At 47.5% G+C, this 17,198-nt stretch overlaps 6 protein-coding genes and 1 long non-coding RNA gene across 20 annotated transcripts in view; 6 read left to right on the forward strand and 1 right to left on the reverse strand.

Moving 5' to 3' along the window:
- The window catches only part of LOC121594546 (kazrin), a 69,462-nt gene extending 65,661 nt beyond the window's left edge, over positions 1-3,801 (forward strand). For 8 of the 12 annotated variants that reach the window (XM_041917923.1, XM_041917922.1, XM_041917928.1 and 5 more), the window contains 3 exons: positions 7-39; positions 402-425; positions 1,175-3,801. In XM_041917923.1, coding sequence (XP_041773857.1) covers positions 7-39; positions 402-425; positions 1,175-1,621 — 504 coding nt within the window. In that variant the 3' untranslated portion in view covers positions 1,622-3,801. The remainder of the gene's footprint in view (positions 1-6; positions 40-401; positions 426-1,174) is intronic. The other 4 variants (XM_041917929.1, XM_041917936.1, XM_041917930.1 and 1 more) reach the window with 3 other exon arrangements.
- Positions 3,802-5,017: 1,216 nt separating this feature from the next.
- LOC121594551 (dnaJ homolog subfamily C member 22) lies at positions 5,018-8,226 on the forward strand. Of its 3 annotated transcripts, none has more exons than XM_041917941.1 (4): positions 5,018-5,105; positions 6,537-7,197; positions 7,273-7,477; positions 7,552-8,226. In XM_041917941.1, exons 2-4 carry the CDS (start codon positions 6,552-6,554, stop codon positions 8,027-8,029), a joined length of 1,329 nt encoding a protein of 442 aa, XP_041773875.1. In that variant the 5' UTR covers positions 5,018-5,105; positions 6,537-6,551; the 3' UTR covers positions 8,030-8,226. The 3 variants fall into 3 exon arrangements, with proteins under 3 accessions (XP_041773875.1, XP_041773876.1, XP_041773874.1); XM_041917942.1 differs by lacking the exon at positions 5,018-5,105 and adding an exon at positions 5,657-5,705; XM_041917940.1 differs by lacking the exon at positions 5,018-5,105 and adding an exon at positions 5,724-6,440.
- LOC121594553 lies at positions 7,942-8,570 on the reverse strand. The gene is made up of 3 exons (XR_006004992.1): positions 8,487-8,570; positions 8,171-8,382; positions 7,942-8,023 (listed from the first exon to the last, which is right to left on the reverse strand). It is a non-coding gene; the product is annotated as an uncharacterized LOC121594553 (long non-coding RNA).
- LOC121594548 (apyrase-like) lies at positions 8,484-10,446 on the forward strand. The gene is made up of 3 exons (XM_041917938.1): positions 8,484-8,961; positions 9,042-9,891; positions 9,955-10,446. Exons 1-3 carry the CDS (start codon positions 8,590-8,592, stop codon positions 10,407-10,409), a joined length of 1,677 nt encoding a protein of 558 aa, XP_041773872.1. The 5' UTR covers positions 8,484-8,589; the 3' UTR covers positions 10,410-10,446.
- An 832-nt stretch (positions 10,447-11,278) lies between these two features.
- Positions 11,279-13,272, forward strand: LOC121594549 (apyrase-like). Its single transcript, XM_041917939.1, has 3 exons — positions 11,279-11,706; positions 11,783-12,632; positions 12,702-13,272. The coding sequence occupies exons 1-3, from the start codon at positions 11,347-11,349 to the stop codon at positions 13,151-13,153; spliced, it is 1,662 nt and encodes a 553-aa protein (XP_041773873.1). The 5' UTR covers positions 11,279-11,346; the 3' UTR covers positions 13,154-13,272.
- A 1,205-nt stretch (positions 13,273-14,477) lies between these two features.
- Positions 14,478-15,510, forward strand: LOC121594575 (chymotrypsin-2-like). Its single transcript, XM_041917985.1, has 3 exons — positions 14,478-14,590; positions 14,660-15,222; positions 15,281-15,510. Exons 1-3 carry the CDS (start codon positions 14,539-14,541, stop codon positions 15,428-15,430), a joined length of 765 nt encoding a protein of 254 aa, XP_041773919.1. The 5' UTR covers positions 14,478-14,538; the 3' UTR covers positions 15,431-15,510.
- Positions 15,511-16,223: 713 nt separating this feature from the next.
- LOC121594576 (chymotrypsin-2-like) lies at positions 16,224-17,180 on the forward strand. Its single transcript, XM_041917987.1, has 3 exons — positions 16,224-16,335; positions 16,405-16,958; positions 17,031-17,180. Exons 1-3 carry the CDS (start codon positions 16,284-16,286, stop codon positions 17,178-17,180), a joined length of 756 nt encoding a protein of 251 aa, XP_041773921.1. The 5' UTR covers positions 16,224-16,283.
- The last annotated feature ends 18 nt before the right edge of the window (positions 17,181-17,198 follow it).

Here is a 17,198-nt window from a genome sequence, read left to right on the forward strand (position 1 = left end):
CGTTAGTTTCTTCTCGATATGTTTGGTTGTGCATGTTTAGTAAGTGTTCTCTTATCTTTTAAACCCTCCCTCAAGCAACCTCCTTCCCCGTAGCTCAAACCTACACTTCCTTAGCAAACTCACAGTGTCTGTCAGTAGCCTTGTCCGTAGATGAAACACTTAACAGCAATGACACAACAATCCTACAATTTCTATCTCCAACCACTACCGCGCACAAACCATACTAAAAACCCCGTTCGGTATCTTTTGTTCTCTGCATACTTGCTCCCGGACCTGTGCCTGTCTCTGTGCATGTCTCTTCCCCTTTTACCATCACACTCTCCATCCCCTTTCTTTGGACCCACTTTGGACACCACCGGCGGTCACAACTAAATACCATACAAAAAACACACATACAACAGTTTGCCGCCTGGAAAGGATCACAGGTACAGTACTGCCGGGGAATGAATGGTGCTCAGGAAACTTTTCAGAAGATTTTAAATTTGCATTTACTCACCCCTTTTCTTCCACTGTCGGTCAGAAGGAAAAGTTTTTTCCAGGGGTGTTTTTTAAGATGCTCAATTGTATTGCGAGAGCAGGAGCTATTTGCTCGTTACAACAGAAATAGGAAATCAAGCCGGCGAAGGTTTCCCTCTCATTGAGCGTCGTTGGTGGAGCGAGCTCAAACCTTCAATTGAATTGTCGTAAATGAACCTGTGGCCCCAAAAGTTTGGCCTCAAACTTATCGCCGCAGCTCAAGTTGTAACTTTTCGTCCGAATTTTGATTGCGGCATGATGATGCATTTCAGTGAAGGATTGCACGTCATTGCGGATATTTAATTTAGTTCCGTCTTATTAGTTAGATTCATTTTATTACCCAATAATAGATTTATGAAAACCTGCATGGGAATGTCTTGCATTTTTAGATAGAAAAAAGAAGAAGTAATAAAACGAGATTTTTTGGGACATTTTTTTGATGAACTATCCTAATTAATTTAGGCATGATTCTTTTTTAATGTTTTGTTCTACCAACTATTTCAATCCCTTAAAGGATAGGATACTTTCAACAATACCCGATTTCAACTAGAGTACCTAAACCTCATTGGCTTAATAGAAAATCCCCTAGCCCAACAACCACCACCCCAAAACTATCCTTTGCTAACATTCGCATTACGTCCGCTTCAACTATTCGCAGGGTTCGCTAACGAAAGCGTTCCGGATGAGCTCGAACTACAAGCCACGCGGCGGCAACAGTGCTGGCGGCGGTAGCGGTGCCGGCTCGGACAAGAACAGCGTGTACAGCTCCACCTCGCCGACACCATCGTTCAGCAGCAGCGAGGGCGGCATCTACGCCACCGTCGGATCGCTCCAGACCCATCCGGCATTCTTCCATCATCTGCCACCGCCAACGTCGGCCCCACCACCGATACCGCACGGTACCGGACCGGCGGGTGGGTTAAGATCGATCGACCCGATGCTGGTTGGACCGGGCGGCACCGCAACGGCAGCAACCATCGCCAACAATCGGGTCAGTGCACCGCCGATGGACAGCGGTCATGCGACACTGCCAAAGTATGCGCAGCATCGGCGGGTCAAGAGCATAAGCGACATTGAGATTCCTTCCGTCGGACCGGTGGGATAGGATGGGGTGTACCGTTGGCATTAGTAATGAATCAGTAAGGGCAGCAGCGTCATATTTATCTTTGTTTTATGCTCCTCTCAAATCAACCAAACATTCCAGCATTATTTAATAAATATTAGCTATTTAAATATGATGAATAAATGAAAGTACAGGGGAAAAGTCACACACACACACACTCACGATCCTTCCCTGAAAAGGGAATAGGGAGCCAGTAATACTAAAATGGTACTGAAAATTCGATTGAAAAGCTGACCACACACCAAACACACCAAAAAGGGAGAGTGCAGGTGCAGGCCGAACCGCGGTGGTTTTGTGGACTTTCGTTACTGGTCAAACGCATCATCCGGTGCAGCATTTGTGGTTAACCGCATCTGCCCATCAACCGTTTTGCGGACGTCACCCAGCGGCAAGTCCCTGGCACTCCCTCGGCGACTGAGATTTACACCCTTTTTTGTGTGTTTGTTTTATCTCCTTTTGTCATTCCTTGGCAAGGGATATGATGGTTTCGCACATTAAATTCAATGCTTTGTTCATAGTTCTAATTTCATTTTGTTGATTTTGCATACTGTTCGCAATATTTAGTTAATTTAATAAATTAATTAACCTTTCCTTTCTCCAAGTAGCACTCAACGCGCAAAATTGATATCGAGAAATTCGACTCGAGCGTAATCATTGCCTTAACGCTGCATTGGCTTCCGTAACCACTCCAAACACTCGTTCGACCAATAATTCTACATTCCATTCGCAAATTGGCAGAGATTCGTAGTACGGCTCTTTGCCGAAAGATATTTGAAATTGAACTCGCATATCCGGGAGGCCTGCTGCATCCAGAGTGCAATTGCGTCATTAATAAACTGCAGGCACTAATTAGATCGGCTTGCGTTAATTTGAATTTACTGCGCTCGAATCGATTGCGGTTTTGCGTTTCACTCCGGAGGCAGATTCTCTGTCTGTGAGTGTGAGAGTGCATTGCCATATGTCGATATCACTAACGATACGCGATGTTATCGGAGCGAGCAATGTGTTTGACTTCGTTCCACCAAAAACCAATCGCAACATTATTGTACCTACCAGTAGGATACGTTTGTTTGTTTATTTTTTGTAATTAAATTGGTGCTCTTTATATTAAGTTACCAACTACTACTACTACACCCCTCCCCCCTCCCCCCTTCTCATGGCCGACACAATGTGCAATCGAATCGGTGTAAGTGCAAACAGGCAAACGCAGGGGATGCTGGAAAATGTTCCCTTGTATTTAGCTACAACTCTTCCGTTTGTTCCCTAAATAACCTTTAAGCTTATTATACATTTTCAATGTATTCTTTCATTCATGCTTCCCCTAATTGGAACCCATTAGATTTGATTGGCACAGTGCGTATGTGGGACGCGTTAATGGACGCTCGTGTCATCATCATTAGCGTGGTAAAGTGTCAGCAAATCGGTTTAAATGTATTCCATTCGTTCGAACGTATTCGTAGTTTGTCCGTTCAACATATCATCAATAGAACGCGAATTACTGTGTATTGGCTTTTGAAAGCCTGCACTTTCAAATTAAAACACATTCGTTTTCGAGCGTAAAAAGATGGATAGGATCGATTCGACTAAGCGGTAAAAGTAGAGGAGCAAAATTCAAACTTTCTACGAATCAAAACATAACCCGCAGACTCTGGGCCTTTTCCGTTTTGCTAACATATTTTAGGTTAATTAGAATATTTAAGAAACAGCAGTAAGCGAGCGCGATAATCAATATTATGACCCGAGATATACTATTGATAGCGATTTGATGATACGTGTAAAGTGCTATTTATTCATTCGACTACTGCCATGCTCCGGAAACGTAAACGAAAGCGAAACGGATTAAACAAAGGGTTTGACAATTAGGTTCTAATATTGTTTGGCGTAGCATAAAACAAAGCTCAAAAAAAAAAAAGAAATGATTAGCGATTAGGAAACGCGACCGTTGGGTGAGAAAATTATTCAAAATTTACCAGAGAGAATGAGAGAGGCGGTAGGATGGCAAGTAACACAATCGATGACCAAAAAGTTGCTGTATTTATTGAAGAACTATATTTTCAAACCTCTATACTGAAATTATCTTATCATCATACAACACGCATAACCTTAAACGAATTACGAGACGAAATGCAAATAAAACAGGTTGAAATTAAACCATTCAATGAGTTGGTACGTCTAGATACTATTTTTTGTTGTTTTTTTTTTGCAGTAAGTATTTCATAACGTTTAATAGTAAAAGGAATTGAAATTTTATAAATTGCTTATAAATTGATTTACATTTTGGGCTAAAAATGCCAAGAACAGCGTATATTTTTGAATTTGTCGAATCCACCTTCGAATCTGCTGTGTTAGCGTCATCTAGCGGCCGATAGTGAAACTGTCCAGCGAACGGGAATTCAGTGATGCCATCCATGTCATATTTTTGTTATGAATATGGTTAACTTTCCGCACCAGAATTTATCGTTAGATTACTATTTTATATGATTACAAAGGGTAAGTATGATTATACTCTTACCTAATTGAAATTTACGGCATTTTTCACTTTCATAACAAAAATGGACTTGACTTTCCCGTACAATTTCTCTTAAGGTAACAGGAACACGGCAACCTTTTCCACGCTAATCAATATACAGGGGTTTTCAGGAGTTATCCTAGATGTGGGACACTTTCTTTACTTTTTTATGCGACGTTTTTTGTTTTTTTCTATCAATCTCTTATTTTTAAGCGACGTGAAGTTTATATGATGGGAATTACTCTATGGCTATATGGACTCTATGGCATCCTTTTTGGACTACTTCAAGGAATTTCCAATGAGTCTGTACCAACAGGATGTTATAAAGCCCAATTTCCATCACATGCAATTCATTTACCCGAAAGAAAAGCTCAAGAAAGTGATCCACAGCCAAGTGGTACTGTCGTCAATTCGCACGACTTAACAACATGCCCATCAAGAGTTCAAGCCCCCAATAGACTGTGCCTCCATACGTAGTACTGACGTTGCAAGAAACTTACAGTGAAGCTAAAATGGCATTATTTTTTAAAATCAAATATAATTTTGCCATTTAGAAAATGTCGCCTCTTTTGGGCCGTTCCTCTGGAATGTTTTTTTTTTCCTTTCTTGAACCAACCCTCAACAATGTCGAAATGAATCTCGTGTACACTCACCTTAACAATATCTCTCACTCGTTTTCTCTCATTCTTTCTCTCTCTTTCTTTCAACCATGCACGCACCAACAGCGTACCATAGGTCAAGACTATTTCTCTCGCAACGGCGCTCACACACCGACGTGCGCACTCTCTCTTTTTCTCTCCCTTCTGCGTGGCTCACCTGGAGATCATCGCCGATCATTGTGTTGCATTCCTTCGTCCGAGCTAAACGTTAGGTGCATCGTCTGAAAGTGTGAGGCTCCGGGTTTTTTTTTAATAAAAAGACGTGCATTAATTCACAGTCAACAAACGAATATAAAAGGTGAGCATGGAACACAATTTAAAGATGTACTTTTTGTGTAGGTGATTTTGCACGAAACAACGAACCGTAAAGAAGCAAAAGACACCGTCGTAAGCGTTCGGTGTGGAACATAACGGGACTTTCTTCCGCTGGTGCTGCTGCTGCTGCCCACAAGAGCACCACATAGCTGAGCTGGAATGGAATTGGGATGAAAGCATAAAGAGGTGAAGGAAAGACTGCTCGGGGTTTGGTACTTACAAACAGTCGGGAAATCTGGCAACCGCCTGCCGTCATCATAATCATCATCAACTGAATCGCTCGGGTAGAAATCTTCCAGAATGTTATGCTGATTCTTCATGACATGGAATAAGCAGTGGAAATAATTGTACGGTTACGGTTTGGTTCTTGAGAAGAATGGATTGGATGTGTGTGAAAACGGGAAGGGAGTAGCAATCGTTGAAGTGTGTAAAATTTACCGAAAAGACGTATTTTTTAAACAAAAAAAATAGATGTGACGTTAGTGGCGATATGGTTTCGAGATAAGCACAAAACAACTCCGATTTTTACAGTTGAATTTCTGCTCCAAACGAAACCTACGCAAAAGCAACGTGTTGTTCTTTGGTTAGCACGCGCGGGCGCGCGCTACTTACATATACGCGGTGACATACTTCGTGCGGCGCAAATGCGACCGCCTGCGCGCTTCCTTTCCTGGTGTCTACCGTGCAGTGAAAGTTGTGAATCAAGCTTGGTGTTGTGCTCTCATTTCTTTGAAGAATTAAAAAAATAAATGTCAGGGTATTAAACACTCTCCGTGTCTAGGTGAAGTTCATTTGCGTGCGTACATAACGATCACGCTGTGTCTTGGAGTTTGGCCCTAAGCAAACAGTGCCAAAATCAGTTAAAATTTAAGTCACTTGCTTCTTATCGATTACCGGACACCCAAGGGAAACGTGTCTTTTCAAAGCTAAAAGCGGAGATTATACTATCAAACGGCATACGCGCAGCCAACCGTACCCGCGCAATGTAATGTTTACGCACGTGCACAATGCGCAAACCATCGCTCTCTCTCTCTCCACTGACCGGATAGACACTGACGTGTACTTTTGAGGGGAGTTTTTACATCTTTTTCTTCGACTTGGAACGTGGAGTCGTTTGGCACAAGCTGCATTCATACAGCGGCTGTAGCGCTTGGCGTGAGAAAAGCAGACTAAATCGTGTGGAGAAATTATTGCAAAACGCCTAAATTGTGCGCTAGAAAGTGATTTGAGGGAATGATAAGCGAACTAAGAGATTCATGATAATCCTATTGAAACGCTCCTAAACTTCAATCCTGTGATGCAGTCAACCAAACGTTTGGTAATGAGACAGAAGCTCCCTGCTAATCTTTAAACAACAACCATTTGAACTCAATCTTCTGCTTGCTAATCTGCGCTTCTTATTTTGAAATTTCAGCCCAACCACACCGAAATGGGAGAAAAACTGTCCCCCTCACCATCGGCACCAGCCGTCGATACGTCCAGCACACCCAAGCACAACGCCGAAGCAGCGGCCAAAGAAAGGCCGAAAAAGCGCCACAACAGCAAGGAAGAGAAGCAAGCCGCGGCTGCCGATGCGTCACCGCCGAGGCACAACGCCAAAGGAACAGATGCAGCGTCCAAAGAAAAGCCGAAACAGCGCCGCAACAGCAAGGAAGAGAAGCAATCCCTCGCACAGCCCGAGCAGCAGCTCGCAAATCGCAAATCCATCCTCATGGCGTACGCCCTCTGGCTGGTCGGTGGTGTGTTCGGGGTGCATCACTTCTATCTGCGGCAGGATCGGCGTGCCTTCGTCTGGTGGTGTACGTTCGGGTATGCCGGCATCGGCTGGCTGGCGGACGTGCTGCAGATCCCGTCGATGGTGCGCGATGTCAACAACGATCCACGGTTCGTGGAGGAGTTCAATGCGAAGCTGCGCACGAACCGGAAGCCCCCGTTTTCCACCGGCCGGTTTCTGCTGGCGATCATGATCGGCTACTTTTGGGGCCAGCTGATCAGCTTGGCGATCCCGCAGACCGAGTTTGTCGGCGTCGATTGGGGCTTTCTTCACTGGCTGATCCCGTTCGGTGTGGCGTTGGGTAAGGGGTTGAAAGCGGTGGGTGTTTTTTTTTTTACTAACTCGTTTGCTAATCTGGACTCGTTTGCCCCAACAGGTGTCTGGACGGTGGGCAATACGGGGCGTGAGAAGGGTGTCCTGTGGCACTGTCTGGTAGCGTCCTACGTGTCCTATCTTTCGCGCTACTTCATCATGGAGGAAGAGTACTGGTTCACGATAATGTCGTTCTGCAGCGCGCTCGCGTTCGACAACCTCTCCAAGGAGTGGAACCTGGAGGTGCCCAAGAAAAAACGACTTGTACGGTAAGCCAAGGGACCAGGAGATGCGAACATTTCAAAATCATCTGCTAATTCCACACACATCTATACATCCACAGACGACTGGCAGTGCTGACCACGGCAGCAGTTATCTATCTGGCCCTGTGGGGCTGCTTCCTCTACTTCAACGGTACGATCACGGACAGCGAGGGTGACGAGGTCCCAGTGCACGAGGCACTGTACAACTTCCTCAAATCACCGTGGTGGACGGACCTGAAGCAGACGCTCCACGACACTTACCAGTTCGCGAAGCATCACGGCTGGGCCGAGGTTTGGAAACAAATCGTCGACTCGATGGATGTGGACGGCGAGCAGAACGCGTACAAGGTGCTGGGCATTAGTGCGACCGCTTCGCAGGTGGAAATCAAAACGCTCTGCCGCAACCTGTCGAAGGAAACGCACCCGGACAAGGTGAAGGACAAGAGCCGGCTCCGGGCGGCCGAGGAACGGTTCATGGAGATACAGCAGGCGTGCGAGGCGCTCAGCAAGACGCGCCGGAAGCGCCGCCAGCGCAACAAAAAGTCTGATGAGCTGTAAAAGAAGCAGAGTGAGAGAGAGAGAGAGAGAGAGAGAGAGAGAGAGAGAGAGAGAAGAAAGTTTAGCGAAGTTGATCAGTTTCAGAGATGTACTTAGGCAGGTAAAAGAAGGATGGTAGAGTAGAATTAATTTTAACCTCACCCTGTTACGTAGAATGTGTCCGAACCGAAGAATAAAAGGAATATCTTATTTATGGAGCCATTGTGTTGCTCATTTGTTGCTTCATAAAGAAACGAGCAATTGTTGGTTTGATACCCCCACGAGGTTGATTTGCATGTGCTATTGACCATCAGGCATGCAACAGACAACGAGAACCTCTTATCATCATCAAAACCGTTATCTCAGCAAGTTGTCTCGATGAGAAAAGAAAAAAAAAATAAATTGCAAATTATTCTCTTCTCACAAACAGCACTCGAACCACGGGGGAGATACCAACACATCCCATAGCTTCTCCTACCTGTGCACGAATATCGTCCCTTCTTCCTTAAGCCAGGTAGCGAGAAGGTGTCCGTTTTGACCATTCCAAACCATTGCTTCGCTGTCACTCGACCCGTGCAGAGATGGCTCCGAGATCCGTGCTAAAGCTTCTTGCCTGTCTGGGCACCGTAGCGTTGCTGCCGCTGGTACTATCGCACCGTACCGACGACTCCCTGCTGTTCCCTCTATCCCTCGTCCACATCAACGACATTCACGCACACTGGGAGGAAATCGATACGGCGAGCGTTACGTGCGATCCGAAACGGGACGGTGCGGCTGAGCAGTGTCTCGGAGGGTACGCCCGCACAGTTACGATCGTGCGACAGCTGCTGCAGGAGCGCCCGAACCCGGTGTACCTTAACATTGGCGACAACTTCCAGGGTACGCTTTGGTACAACATCCATCGCTGGAATGCGACGGCGTTTTTCCTCAACCTGCTGCCCGCGGATGCTGTCGTAAGTTGCATTTATGCTCGAGGGAAACTGCACTACTGCTTCATAATTTTCTTCAAAAAACTCTGTACCAAATGTTCCAGACGGTTGGAAACCATGAGTTTGACGATGGAATTGCCGGCGTGGTTCCGTTCCTGGAAGCGATACAGTCGCCCGTTCTGCTGGTAAACGTGGACAACTCGAAGGAACCATCGTTCAGCAAGTTCCGCCCGTCGATGGTGCTGGAGCGTGCCGGGCGCAAGATCGGCCTGATTGGAGTGATCCTCCGCACCACGTACAACATGGCCGACACTGGGGCGTTGGTTTTCGAGGATGAAGCAGAAACTGTCCGGCTGGAGGCGGATCGGCTAGCAGCCGAAGGTGTGGATATTGTGGTCGTCCTATCGCACTGCGGTCTCGATGTCGATCACATCATCGCAGCTAATGCGGGCCCCAACGTGGACATCATTGTCGGTGGACATTCGCACAGCTTCCTGTACAGCGGACAGAACGACAAGATTCCAATGACACCCGCTTCCGAGTATCCAACAGTCGTCAGTCAACCGGACGGACATCGGGTGCTGATCGTGCAGGCTTCCGCCTACACCAAGCTTGTCGGGGACATTGTACTCTACTTTGACGACCAGGGCATCGTGCAGCACTGGGAAGGTAATCCGATCTATCTGTCGAACGATATCGTCCCCGACGCGGAAGTGCTGGAAGCGATCGCGCCCTGGAAGGTAGCGATCGATGCGGTCGGCGAGCGTACGATCGGTGCGACGGCGGTCGATCTGCTGAAACCGCCATGCAACTTTGGCGAGTGTGTGCTGGGGAATCTGATTGCCGACTCGATGGTGGAAGCGTTTGTGCCGATGGCGGAGGAGGGCAGCTGGACGTACGCATCGATCGCAGCGATTGCCGTTGGGCGTATAAGGCAGAGTCTTGTCCCGGGAGGTAAGCAGGCAACAACCTAAAGGACCAGAAGAGATATTGAACTTTCCCGAATTCTCCTCACAGACATTTCCTTCAGGCATCTGATTGAAGTGCTTCCGTTCGAGAATAAGCTGGTCTGTCTGGAACTTCGGGGCTTCCAGCTGGTCGGACTGCTGGAGCATGGTGCCGAGCTGTCGTGGGACGAGCATCGGTTTAATGCCAAGAATCTGATGCACGTGTCCGGACTGCGCGTCGTGTACAACGTCACCAATCCGATCGGACATCGGGTACTGTCGGTGGAGGCGCTGTGTCAGGACTGTTCCATGCCAACCTACGCCCCAGTGGAGATGTTCAAGATGTATCGTGTCGTTACGGTGTCGTATCTGGCCGAAGGGGGTGATGGGTTTGAGATCTTCCCGCGGTATGGTAGAAATCGGGTCGTTGCACCGGTGGATGATGTGCAGGCTTTCGAGGAGTACGTGAAGCCACGCTCGCCCGTCGCTGCTGTGCTGGAGGAACGCATTCAAATCTTGAACTGAAAAAGGAAAAAAGAAAATAAATTAATATCGCACAGCAGTTGAATGGGCCCTGTATTGCCAGCTGGCTTATAGCACACGTGCTCCCCAGCTGTGTCAGTGTTAGTGATAAAGCGGGATGACTGTGAAGGAACTACCTTGGTTACTGTCTGCTCGTGATTGAAGCTTGTAATCCCCGAATATCTTGATGTCTTGGCATTTGTTCAGCATTGGACAACAGTATCTTATCTCTCAGCACCGTTCGCCGACTAATTGAAGACAATCGACGTTATCTCGTGCCCAACAAATGTGATGATGATGTTGTTCCGCAAAGCCCACTCGAATGTTTAGATCTTTTCACCTACGTCCTAGAGCTAGAGACATATCAATATCTCTCTGTATCTCTCTCTCTCTCTCTCGAGACAAGACCCTAATCGATGAAGGGCATCTCTGACACCTGTAGAAGCAGCTTCTGGAATAAAAAAGCTTTTTTCAATGTCTCAAGACTAATTTCGCATCCACCTGTAGAACAAGTGTATTAGAACTGGAAGGGGGCAATAACCACCACCACCACCAACAAGACAGGCCCAACGTTTACACAGCAGGCATCGATTTCAATTTAAAATAATCCATTGGGGGTCTTTTAATTTGCGGGATTTACCCCATGTTTCTCAATACATTATCGCGCTTTGCGTTATTGGTCGCGATTTCCAAAGAAGTTGGCTTACACTCAGTAACCCCCACAATCGATCCCCCCTTCTACCGTTCGTTCACAATCTCCCTCTCTCTCTCTCTCTCACTCACCTGTTGGTGTTGGTGGCAATGAGGGGTCGTTCGAACGGAATTGATTTGATGCCCCCGCGCAGCGAATCTTTCGCGCATTCGGGCCCGCACGGCAGTGTCACGCAAGATTTCGCACGGTGCGCACACGCGGAGAGCGCGCGCGTGCTCAAAATTCACAATGGTGCGAAGTTGGTGTTTCTTCCCACGTTTCGCGGTCATCTGCTTGCTTGCCTCGTTCAGTGCAATCGGTGCTGCTGGGCAGCAGGAGCTTTTCCCCCTGTCTATCGTGCACATTAACGACTTTCATGCCCGCTTCGAGGAGGTGAATGAGGCGAGCGTCACGTGTGATGGGGCGACCGGTGAGCGATGCATCGGTGGGTACGCCCGCACGGTGACGGTCGTGAAGCGGCTGCTGGCCGAGCGACCGAACGCAATCTACCTGAACGCGGGCGACAACTTCCAGGGCACGCTGTGGTACAACATTCACCGATGGAACGCAACGTCGGAGTTTCTGAACATGCTTCCGGCCGATGCGATGGTAAGTTGCGGTGAGTGTGGTGACTACCATTGATAGCTGGTTAATGACACTTGTTCTCCGCCTCCCGCCCACACAGACGATCGGCAACCATGAGTTCGATAATGGGGTGGAAGGTGTGGTACCATTTCTGGAGACGATCGCGTCGCCGGTGCTGCTGGTAAATGTGGACAACAGCCTGGAACCGGAATTTAACCGGTTCAACAAGAGTCTGGTGCTGGAGCGCGGAGGCCGTCGGATCGGGGTGATTGGGGTCATCCTCAGCACGACCGATACGATCGCCAACACGGGTGAACTGATGTTTGAGGACGAGGTCGAAACGATCCGGACGGAAGCGGAACACCTTACCGCGCTTGGGTGCGACATTATCGTCGTCCTGTCGCACTGTGGCATCGATGTGGATCGTTCGATCGCGGCGAATGTTGGCCCGCTGGTGGACATCATTGTGGGGGGCCATTCGCACAGCTTCCTGTACACGGGCGATCATCCGACCATTCCGATGAATCCCGTGTCCGAATATCCAACAGTCGTCAGTCAACCGAACGGACATCGGGTGCTGATCGTACAGGCTTCTGCCTACACCAAGTTGGTTGGGGACATTGTGCTGTACTTTGACGAGCTGGGCGTCATTCAACGGTGGGAAGGTAATCCAATCTATCTGAGCAATGACATTGTGCCGGATCCGGTCGTGGCCCAGGCACTGATCCCATGGAAGGTTGCGGTCGACGAGATCGGCAATAGGAAGATCGGTTCGACTGGGGTGGATCTGCAGAAGGCGACCTGTGGCTTTGGAGAGTGCAATCTGGGCAGTCTGATAGCTGACTCGATGGTGGCCGCCTTTGTGCCGAAGGCCGAACCGGGCCAATGGACCTATGCAGCCGTTGCCGTCCTTGCCGTCGGTGGCATTCGAGTTGGACTGTTCCGTGGAGGTAAGTGTGTGTGTTGTGTGGTTACTTCAAGACACACATTCGCGATGCTTTACCGTGCATTTCTTACAGATCTTGCGTTCAAAAACCTGATCGAGGTGCTGCCGTTCGAGAACGCGCTCGTCTGCTTCGACATGCGCGGCGACCATCTGATCGAGCTGATGGAGTACAGTGTGGCCAAGTCTTGGGACGAGGACCGGTTCAACGGTGCCAACATGCTGCAGGTGTCCGGTTTGCGCGTCCTGTTCAACGTCACCAACCCGGTCGGCGAGCGAGTGCTCGCGTTGGACGTGCTGTGTCATGATTGTGACGTGCCCAAGTACGAACCGGTAGAACCGTTCCGGAAGTATCGCGTCATTACGAACTCGTTCCTGGCCGGCGGTGGCGATGGGTTTACCATGTTCGAGCGGTACGGACAGCGAAAGGTGACCGGGCCGGTGGATATCGATGCGTTCGAGAGCTACGTACGGGACCGATCGCCCGTGCTGCAGGGATTGGATGGAAGGATAACGGTTCTAACGTAGAGTAGCAATCTTTGGGGTAGTGGTACTGGTGTTATAGGTGTAGTGAACATTCTCATCGCTTAGTTTAGAGCTTGACAGCATACAAACACGCAATAAATCAGCTTAATCTCCCATGTAAACCCCACCAAACGAGTGAGCTCGAAATCGAAATCATTCAAAGCATCCGCAAGCGCACAATCATCTGATTTGCTGGCAGGAAAAAGGGCACTTATCGGTGTGCTACTAATAATAAATAACTCGTGACAATCCGATTGATGGGCGATAGGGTGATTTATCATGCACCCCGTGGTGGCCACGCGAATGAATGAGAATCTTGTCCTGCCTCCTGTGTTTTTGTGTCGATCGGCGATATTTTAATTGACGTATTGAGCGTTTGGTTAAGGGTGCTTCTTATCGCACGGTAAGTGTAGCTGAAGCGGCGGGTAATCTCTGCGCGGAACCCTTCAAACCCCGACACATAATCGTATAAATTGAGTCGCGTTCCACGTTGACTGATAAGAGGATAGTTGAAGAACAATAAATAATTAGATCGAATGCGGCTGTGTGAAGAAAAGTAAATGGAATACATTAGATGAAGGAAAAACGGTGTCTTATCGGTGTCATTTAAACGTTCCTAGGATAATAACAAAAGACGAAGACAAATCCCAATACATATCTGTTTTGAAGAATGCGATGATTAAGCATGTTAGTTCCTATGTTTTTATTTAATAAAATAAATTTTTAATTTTTAATTATATCTGTTATAATAAATAGATAAATAGATGTAATAAGTGTTCATGGATGCTTTAATGTTTGAGAATTCGAAAAGATTCATGAATCTCTAGAGATTCATAAATATTCAAAGATTCATATATATCTTTAGATATTTGATCCGTGATTCGAATCACTCATCACTAAAGATTCATAGGACAGAATCTTTACGAAAGATCCATGAAGCACAACACTATTTTCAACAATTAAGTGGTCCTCATCCGGAAACTGCTTGCGACTACTGAATCAGTTCAAACGATCATAACTTAAAGGTTGTGAAGAGCTCACGTGAAGAGCACTCCAGACTTCTCCATAGCACTTCTAGCATAGTATTATGCCACAAGAATGTCGGTCAATCCATCCATAAACTCTTACAGATAACCTGAATGATAGGGGGAAAGATAGCGTCGGTGAGAATGTTTTCCGTTTCTTGATCCCATCAGAACAACAAACCAACGTAGAAAGCTGTTGATTTAATCTATGCTATCTTCATTATCAAACGTGTTAGAATCAGAGTAATGCTTTGCGCATTTAATATGCGTTTTAAGTGCTTCCGACAACAGATCAGTATAAATAGCGATCGATTAAAGCATACATGGCATCAGTTACATACCAGTGTTGTGTAAGAATCTATCATGAGATCCTTCGGTGTTTTCGTACTGTGTTCAGTGCTGTGTCTCATCTATGGTTAGAGCGATGATTAACACGATAGCTCTATCTGAAGATACCTAAAACAAATTGAAATATTCATTACAGCCCATCCCACACCGGATGACGTGAAAGGAAATGACCGTGTCGTGGGTGGTACCGACGCTCCACCCGGCGCAGCCCCTTACCAGGTATCACTGCAAGGACTGTTCGGCCATTCGTGCGGTGGTGCCATCATTGATCGCGACTGGATACTGACGGCGGCCCATTGCGTGCAGACGTCGGTTAAGTTTACGAAAGTGTTGGTCGGCACCAATCTGCTCAATACCGGCGGCCAGCGCTATGCGGTGGAGAAGTTTTACGTCCACAGTCGCTACAACAATCCCGTCTTTCACAATGACATTGCGCTGGTCAGGCTGAAATCGATGATCCAGTACGATGATCTTGTGCAACCGATCGCGTACTCCGAGCGGGAGATTCCCGAGAATGCAACGCTAACGCTGACGGGATGGGGCCGGCTTTCTGGTACCGGAGCGATGCCGAACAAGCTGCAAACTATCGATCTAACGTACGTGCCGTACGAGGAATGCAAACGGCTGCACGGGAATAGTGAAAATGTCGATATTGGACATGTCTGCACACTGACGAAGAAGGGCGAAGGCGCATGCAATGTAAGTAGTTGGAAGTGGTGCATTTGAGTCAATTTCTTAATGTTGCCTATCCTTTCAGGGCGATTCTGGTGGGCCACTGGTTTATGAGGGAAAGCTTGTCGGGGTGGTTAACTTTGGCGTTCCTTGCGCCCTGGGATATCCAGATGCCTACGCAAGAGTGTCGTATTACCACGATTGGATTCGGACAACGATCGCCAATAATCCTTGAGACGATTTTGGGCAATGTATGATGTACTTTGGTCAGCTTTGAGTAGTTTGAATTTAATAAAAATATCTTTCGATTCAGACACCCTATGTACCTCTCCAAACTCCATTATTACTCTTTTGTTTGAAAAGTCTTTACGCGCTGTACGATTTCCAACTGGTTTCAAGAATTTTTTGGCATTCAACAGCAGTTGTTATGCCCTTCTGGGTCATTATTCTTGCTTTCATCACTCACTGCGGAGCTCAGTGCGCGTGTCCGAAGTCTAGTAAGAGTCTTTAAAGCTGTTGGAATTATTAGAGCAAGTAGTTTGCTCACTTTCTCTGGACAAGCTGGCTTACGCTTAGCTTACGGGGTATACAAAGTCAAGTGAGGCCAAAGTCCCAGACCCCACCGAATACGGCATGTTCGATTGATAAACTGCTTCCGTTATTGGAGTATGGTGAAAGCCTTCTACAATCGGCTATGTTACTAGCAACAGTGCTCATTAGCTACACAGAATTCAAGGTGTTCTGTAGAACATTGATGTCTCAAAAGATAGAAGAGCTAGGATGACTTGCCGTCATATCCGATCAATTCATGAAATCATTCTTTCCAACTGTACTCTTAAATGTACTGTATGAGTCAAACAAACTGAATCGAATCACAACTATTCAACTCCCGACGACGAAGAACAGCCTCTTGAGTGCTTCACCGCAGACGGCTTTCTATTCTTAATCCCAAACGAGTAAATCCATGACCGGGAGATATCTTAGATTAATGATAAGGTGTCTTCGTCTTCCAGACAGAGGTATAAAAACAAAACGAGTATGTCAAGCAGGGCATTAGTTACATACCAGTGTTGTGCAAGCTTCCATCCATGAGGTCCCTCGGAGTTATCGTGCTGTGTTCGGTGCTGTGGCTTACCGCCGGTAGGAGTGCCATTCCCTGTGTTCCATTACAAATTCATCAAATCTGAAACAAACACAAATGTTTTGCAGCTCATCCCAAGCAGGATGACAGCGGTCGCATCGTTGGAGGTACGGAAGCTGCACCCGGTTCCGCACCGTACCAAGTGTCGCTGCAAGGACTGTTTAGCCATATGTGCGGTGGTACCATCATCGATCGCCAATGGGTACTGACGGCAGCCCACTGTGCCATACTGCCGCCCAAGCTAGTGCAGGTGCTCGCTGGTACGAACGATTTGCGGTCCGGTGGCAAGCGGTACGGTGTGGAGCGGTTCTTCGTGCACAGCCGCTTCAACAAGCCACCGTTCCACAATGACATTGCGCTGGTGAAGCTGAAGACGCCCCTGGAGTTCGGAGAGTTCGTGCAAGCCGTCGAGTACTCGGAGCGACAGCTTCCAGTAAATGCAACGGTACGGGCGACGGGTTGGGGTAAGGTTTCGACTTCTGGGTCTGTGCCGAGAATGCTCCAAACGATCAACTTGCGGTACGTGCCGTACGAGGAATGCAAACGACTCCTCGAGGACAATCCAGCAGTCGACTTGGGCCATATCTGCACATTGACGAAGGAGGGCGAGGGTGTTTGCAATGTAAGTATGCCTTCTTACCATTCGTGTCACTCTCAGTTGAACGCTAATTGGTACGTGTGGTTCGTTTTACAGGGCGATTCCGGTGGACCGCTGGTGTACGAAGGAAAGGTTGTCGGTGTGGCCAACTTTGCGGTACCGTGCGCCCAGGGCTTTCCGGATGGTTTTGCCAGTGTGTCATATTATCACGATTGGATTCGGACGACGCTCGCCAACAATTCTTAACCGCATTTCTTCAACTAT

The sequence above is a fragment of the Anopheles merus genome, chromosome 2L (assembly GCF_017562075.2).
Source record: "Anopheles merus strain MAF chromosome 2L, AmerM5.1, whole genome shotgun sequence".
NCBI classification, from domain to species: domain Eukaryota; kingdom Metazoa; phylum Arthropoda; class Insecta; order Diptera; family Culicidae; genus Anopheles; species Anopheles merus.

What these genes read in the sequence shown, in the direction of transcription:
- LOC121594551 (XM_041917940.1), top strand. Translation starts at nt 6,420, where the DNA reads ATGCAGTCAACCAAACGTTTG. An exon ending in CCCGTTCGGTGTGGCGTTGG is followed by an intron (nt 7,198 to 7,272) that starts GTAAGGGGTTGA and finishes TTGCCCCAACAG; the next exon opens with GTGTCTGGACGGTGGGCAAT. An exon ending in AAGAAAAAACGACTTGTACG is followed by an intron (nt 7,478 to 7,551) that starts GTAAGCCAAGGG and finishes ATACATCCACAG; the next exon opens with ACGACTGGCAGTGCTGACCA.
- LOC121594548 (XM_041917938.1), top strand. Translation starts at nt 8,590, where the DNA reads ATGGCTCCGAGATCCGTGCTAAAGCTTCTTGCCTGTCTGGGCACCGTA. An exon ending in TGCTGCCCGCGGATGCTGTC is followed by an intron (nt 8,962 to 9,041) that starts GTAAGTTGCATT and finishes CAAATGTTCCAG; the next exon opens with ACGGTTGGAAACCATGAGTT. An exon ending in GCAGAGTCTTGTCCCGGGAG is followed by an intron (nt 9,892 to 9,954) that starts GTAAGCAGGCAA and finishes TTCTCCTCACAG; the next exon opens with ACATTTCCTTCAGGCATCTG.
- LOC121594576 (XM_041917987.1), top strand. Translation starts at nt 16,284, where the DNA reads ATGAGGTCCCTCGGAGTTATCGTGCTGTGTTCGGTGCTGTGGCTTACC. An exon ending in GGTGCTGTGGCTTACCGCCG is followed by an intron (nt 16,336 to 16,404) that starts GTAGGAGTGCCA and finishes AATGTTTTGCAG; the next exon opens with CTCATCCCAAGCAGGATGAC. An exon ending in AGGGCGAGGGTGTTTGCAAT is followed by an intron (nt 16,959 to 17,030) that starts GTAAGTATGCCT and finishes TTCGTTTTACAG; the next exon opens with GGCGATTCCGGTGGACCGCT.
- LOC121594549 (XM_041917939.1), top strand. Translation starts at nt 11,347, where the DNA reads ATGGTGCGAAGTTGGTGTTTCTTCCCACGTTTCGCGGTCATCTGCTTG. An exon ending in TGCTTCCGGCCGATGCGATG is followed by an intron (nt 11,707 to 11,782) that starts GTAAGTTGCGGT and finishes CCGCCCACACAG; the next exon opens with ACGATCGGCAACCATGAGTT. An exon ending in AGTTGGACTGTTCCGTGGAG is followed by an intron (nt 12,633 to 12,701) that starts GTAAGTGTGTGT and finishes CATTTCTTACAG; the next exon opens with ATCTTGCGTTCAAAAACCTG.
- LOC121594575 (XM_041917985.1), top strand. Translation starts at nt 14,539, where the DNA reads ATGAGATCCTTCGGTGTTTTCGTACTGTGTTCAGTGCTGTGTCTCATC. An exon ending in AGTGCTGTGTCTCATCTATG is followed by an intron (nt 14,591 to 14,659) that starts GTTAGAGCGATG and finishes TATTCATTACAG; the next exon opens with CCCATCCCACACCGGATGAC. An exon ending in AGGGCGAAGGCGCATGCAAT is followed by an intron (nt 15,223 to 15,280) that starts GTAAGTAGTTGG and finishes CTATCCTTTCAG; the next exon opens with GGCGATTCTGGTGGGCCACT.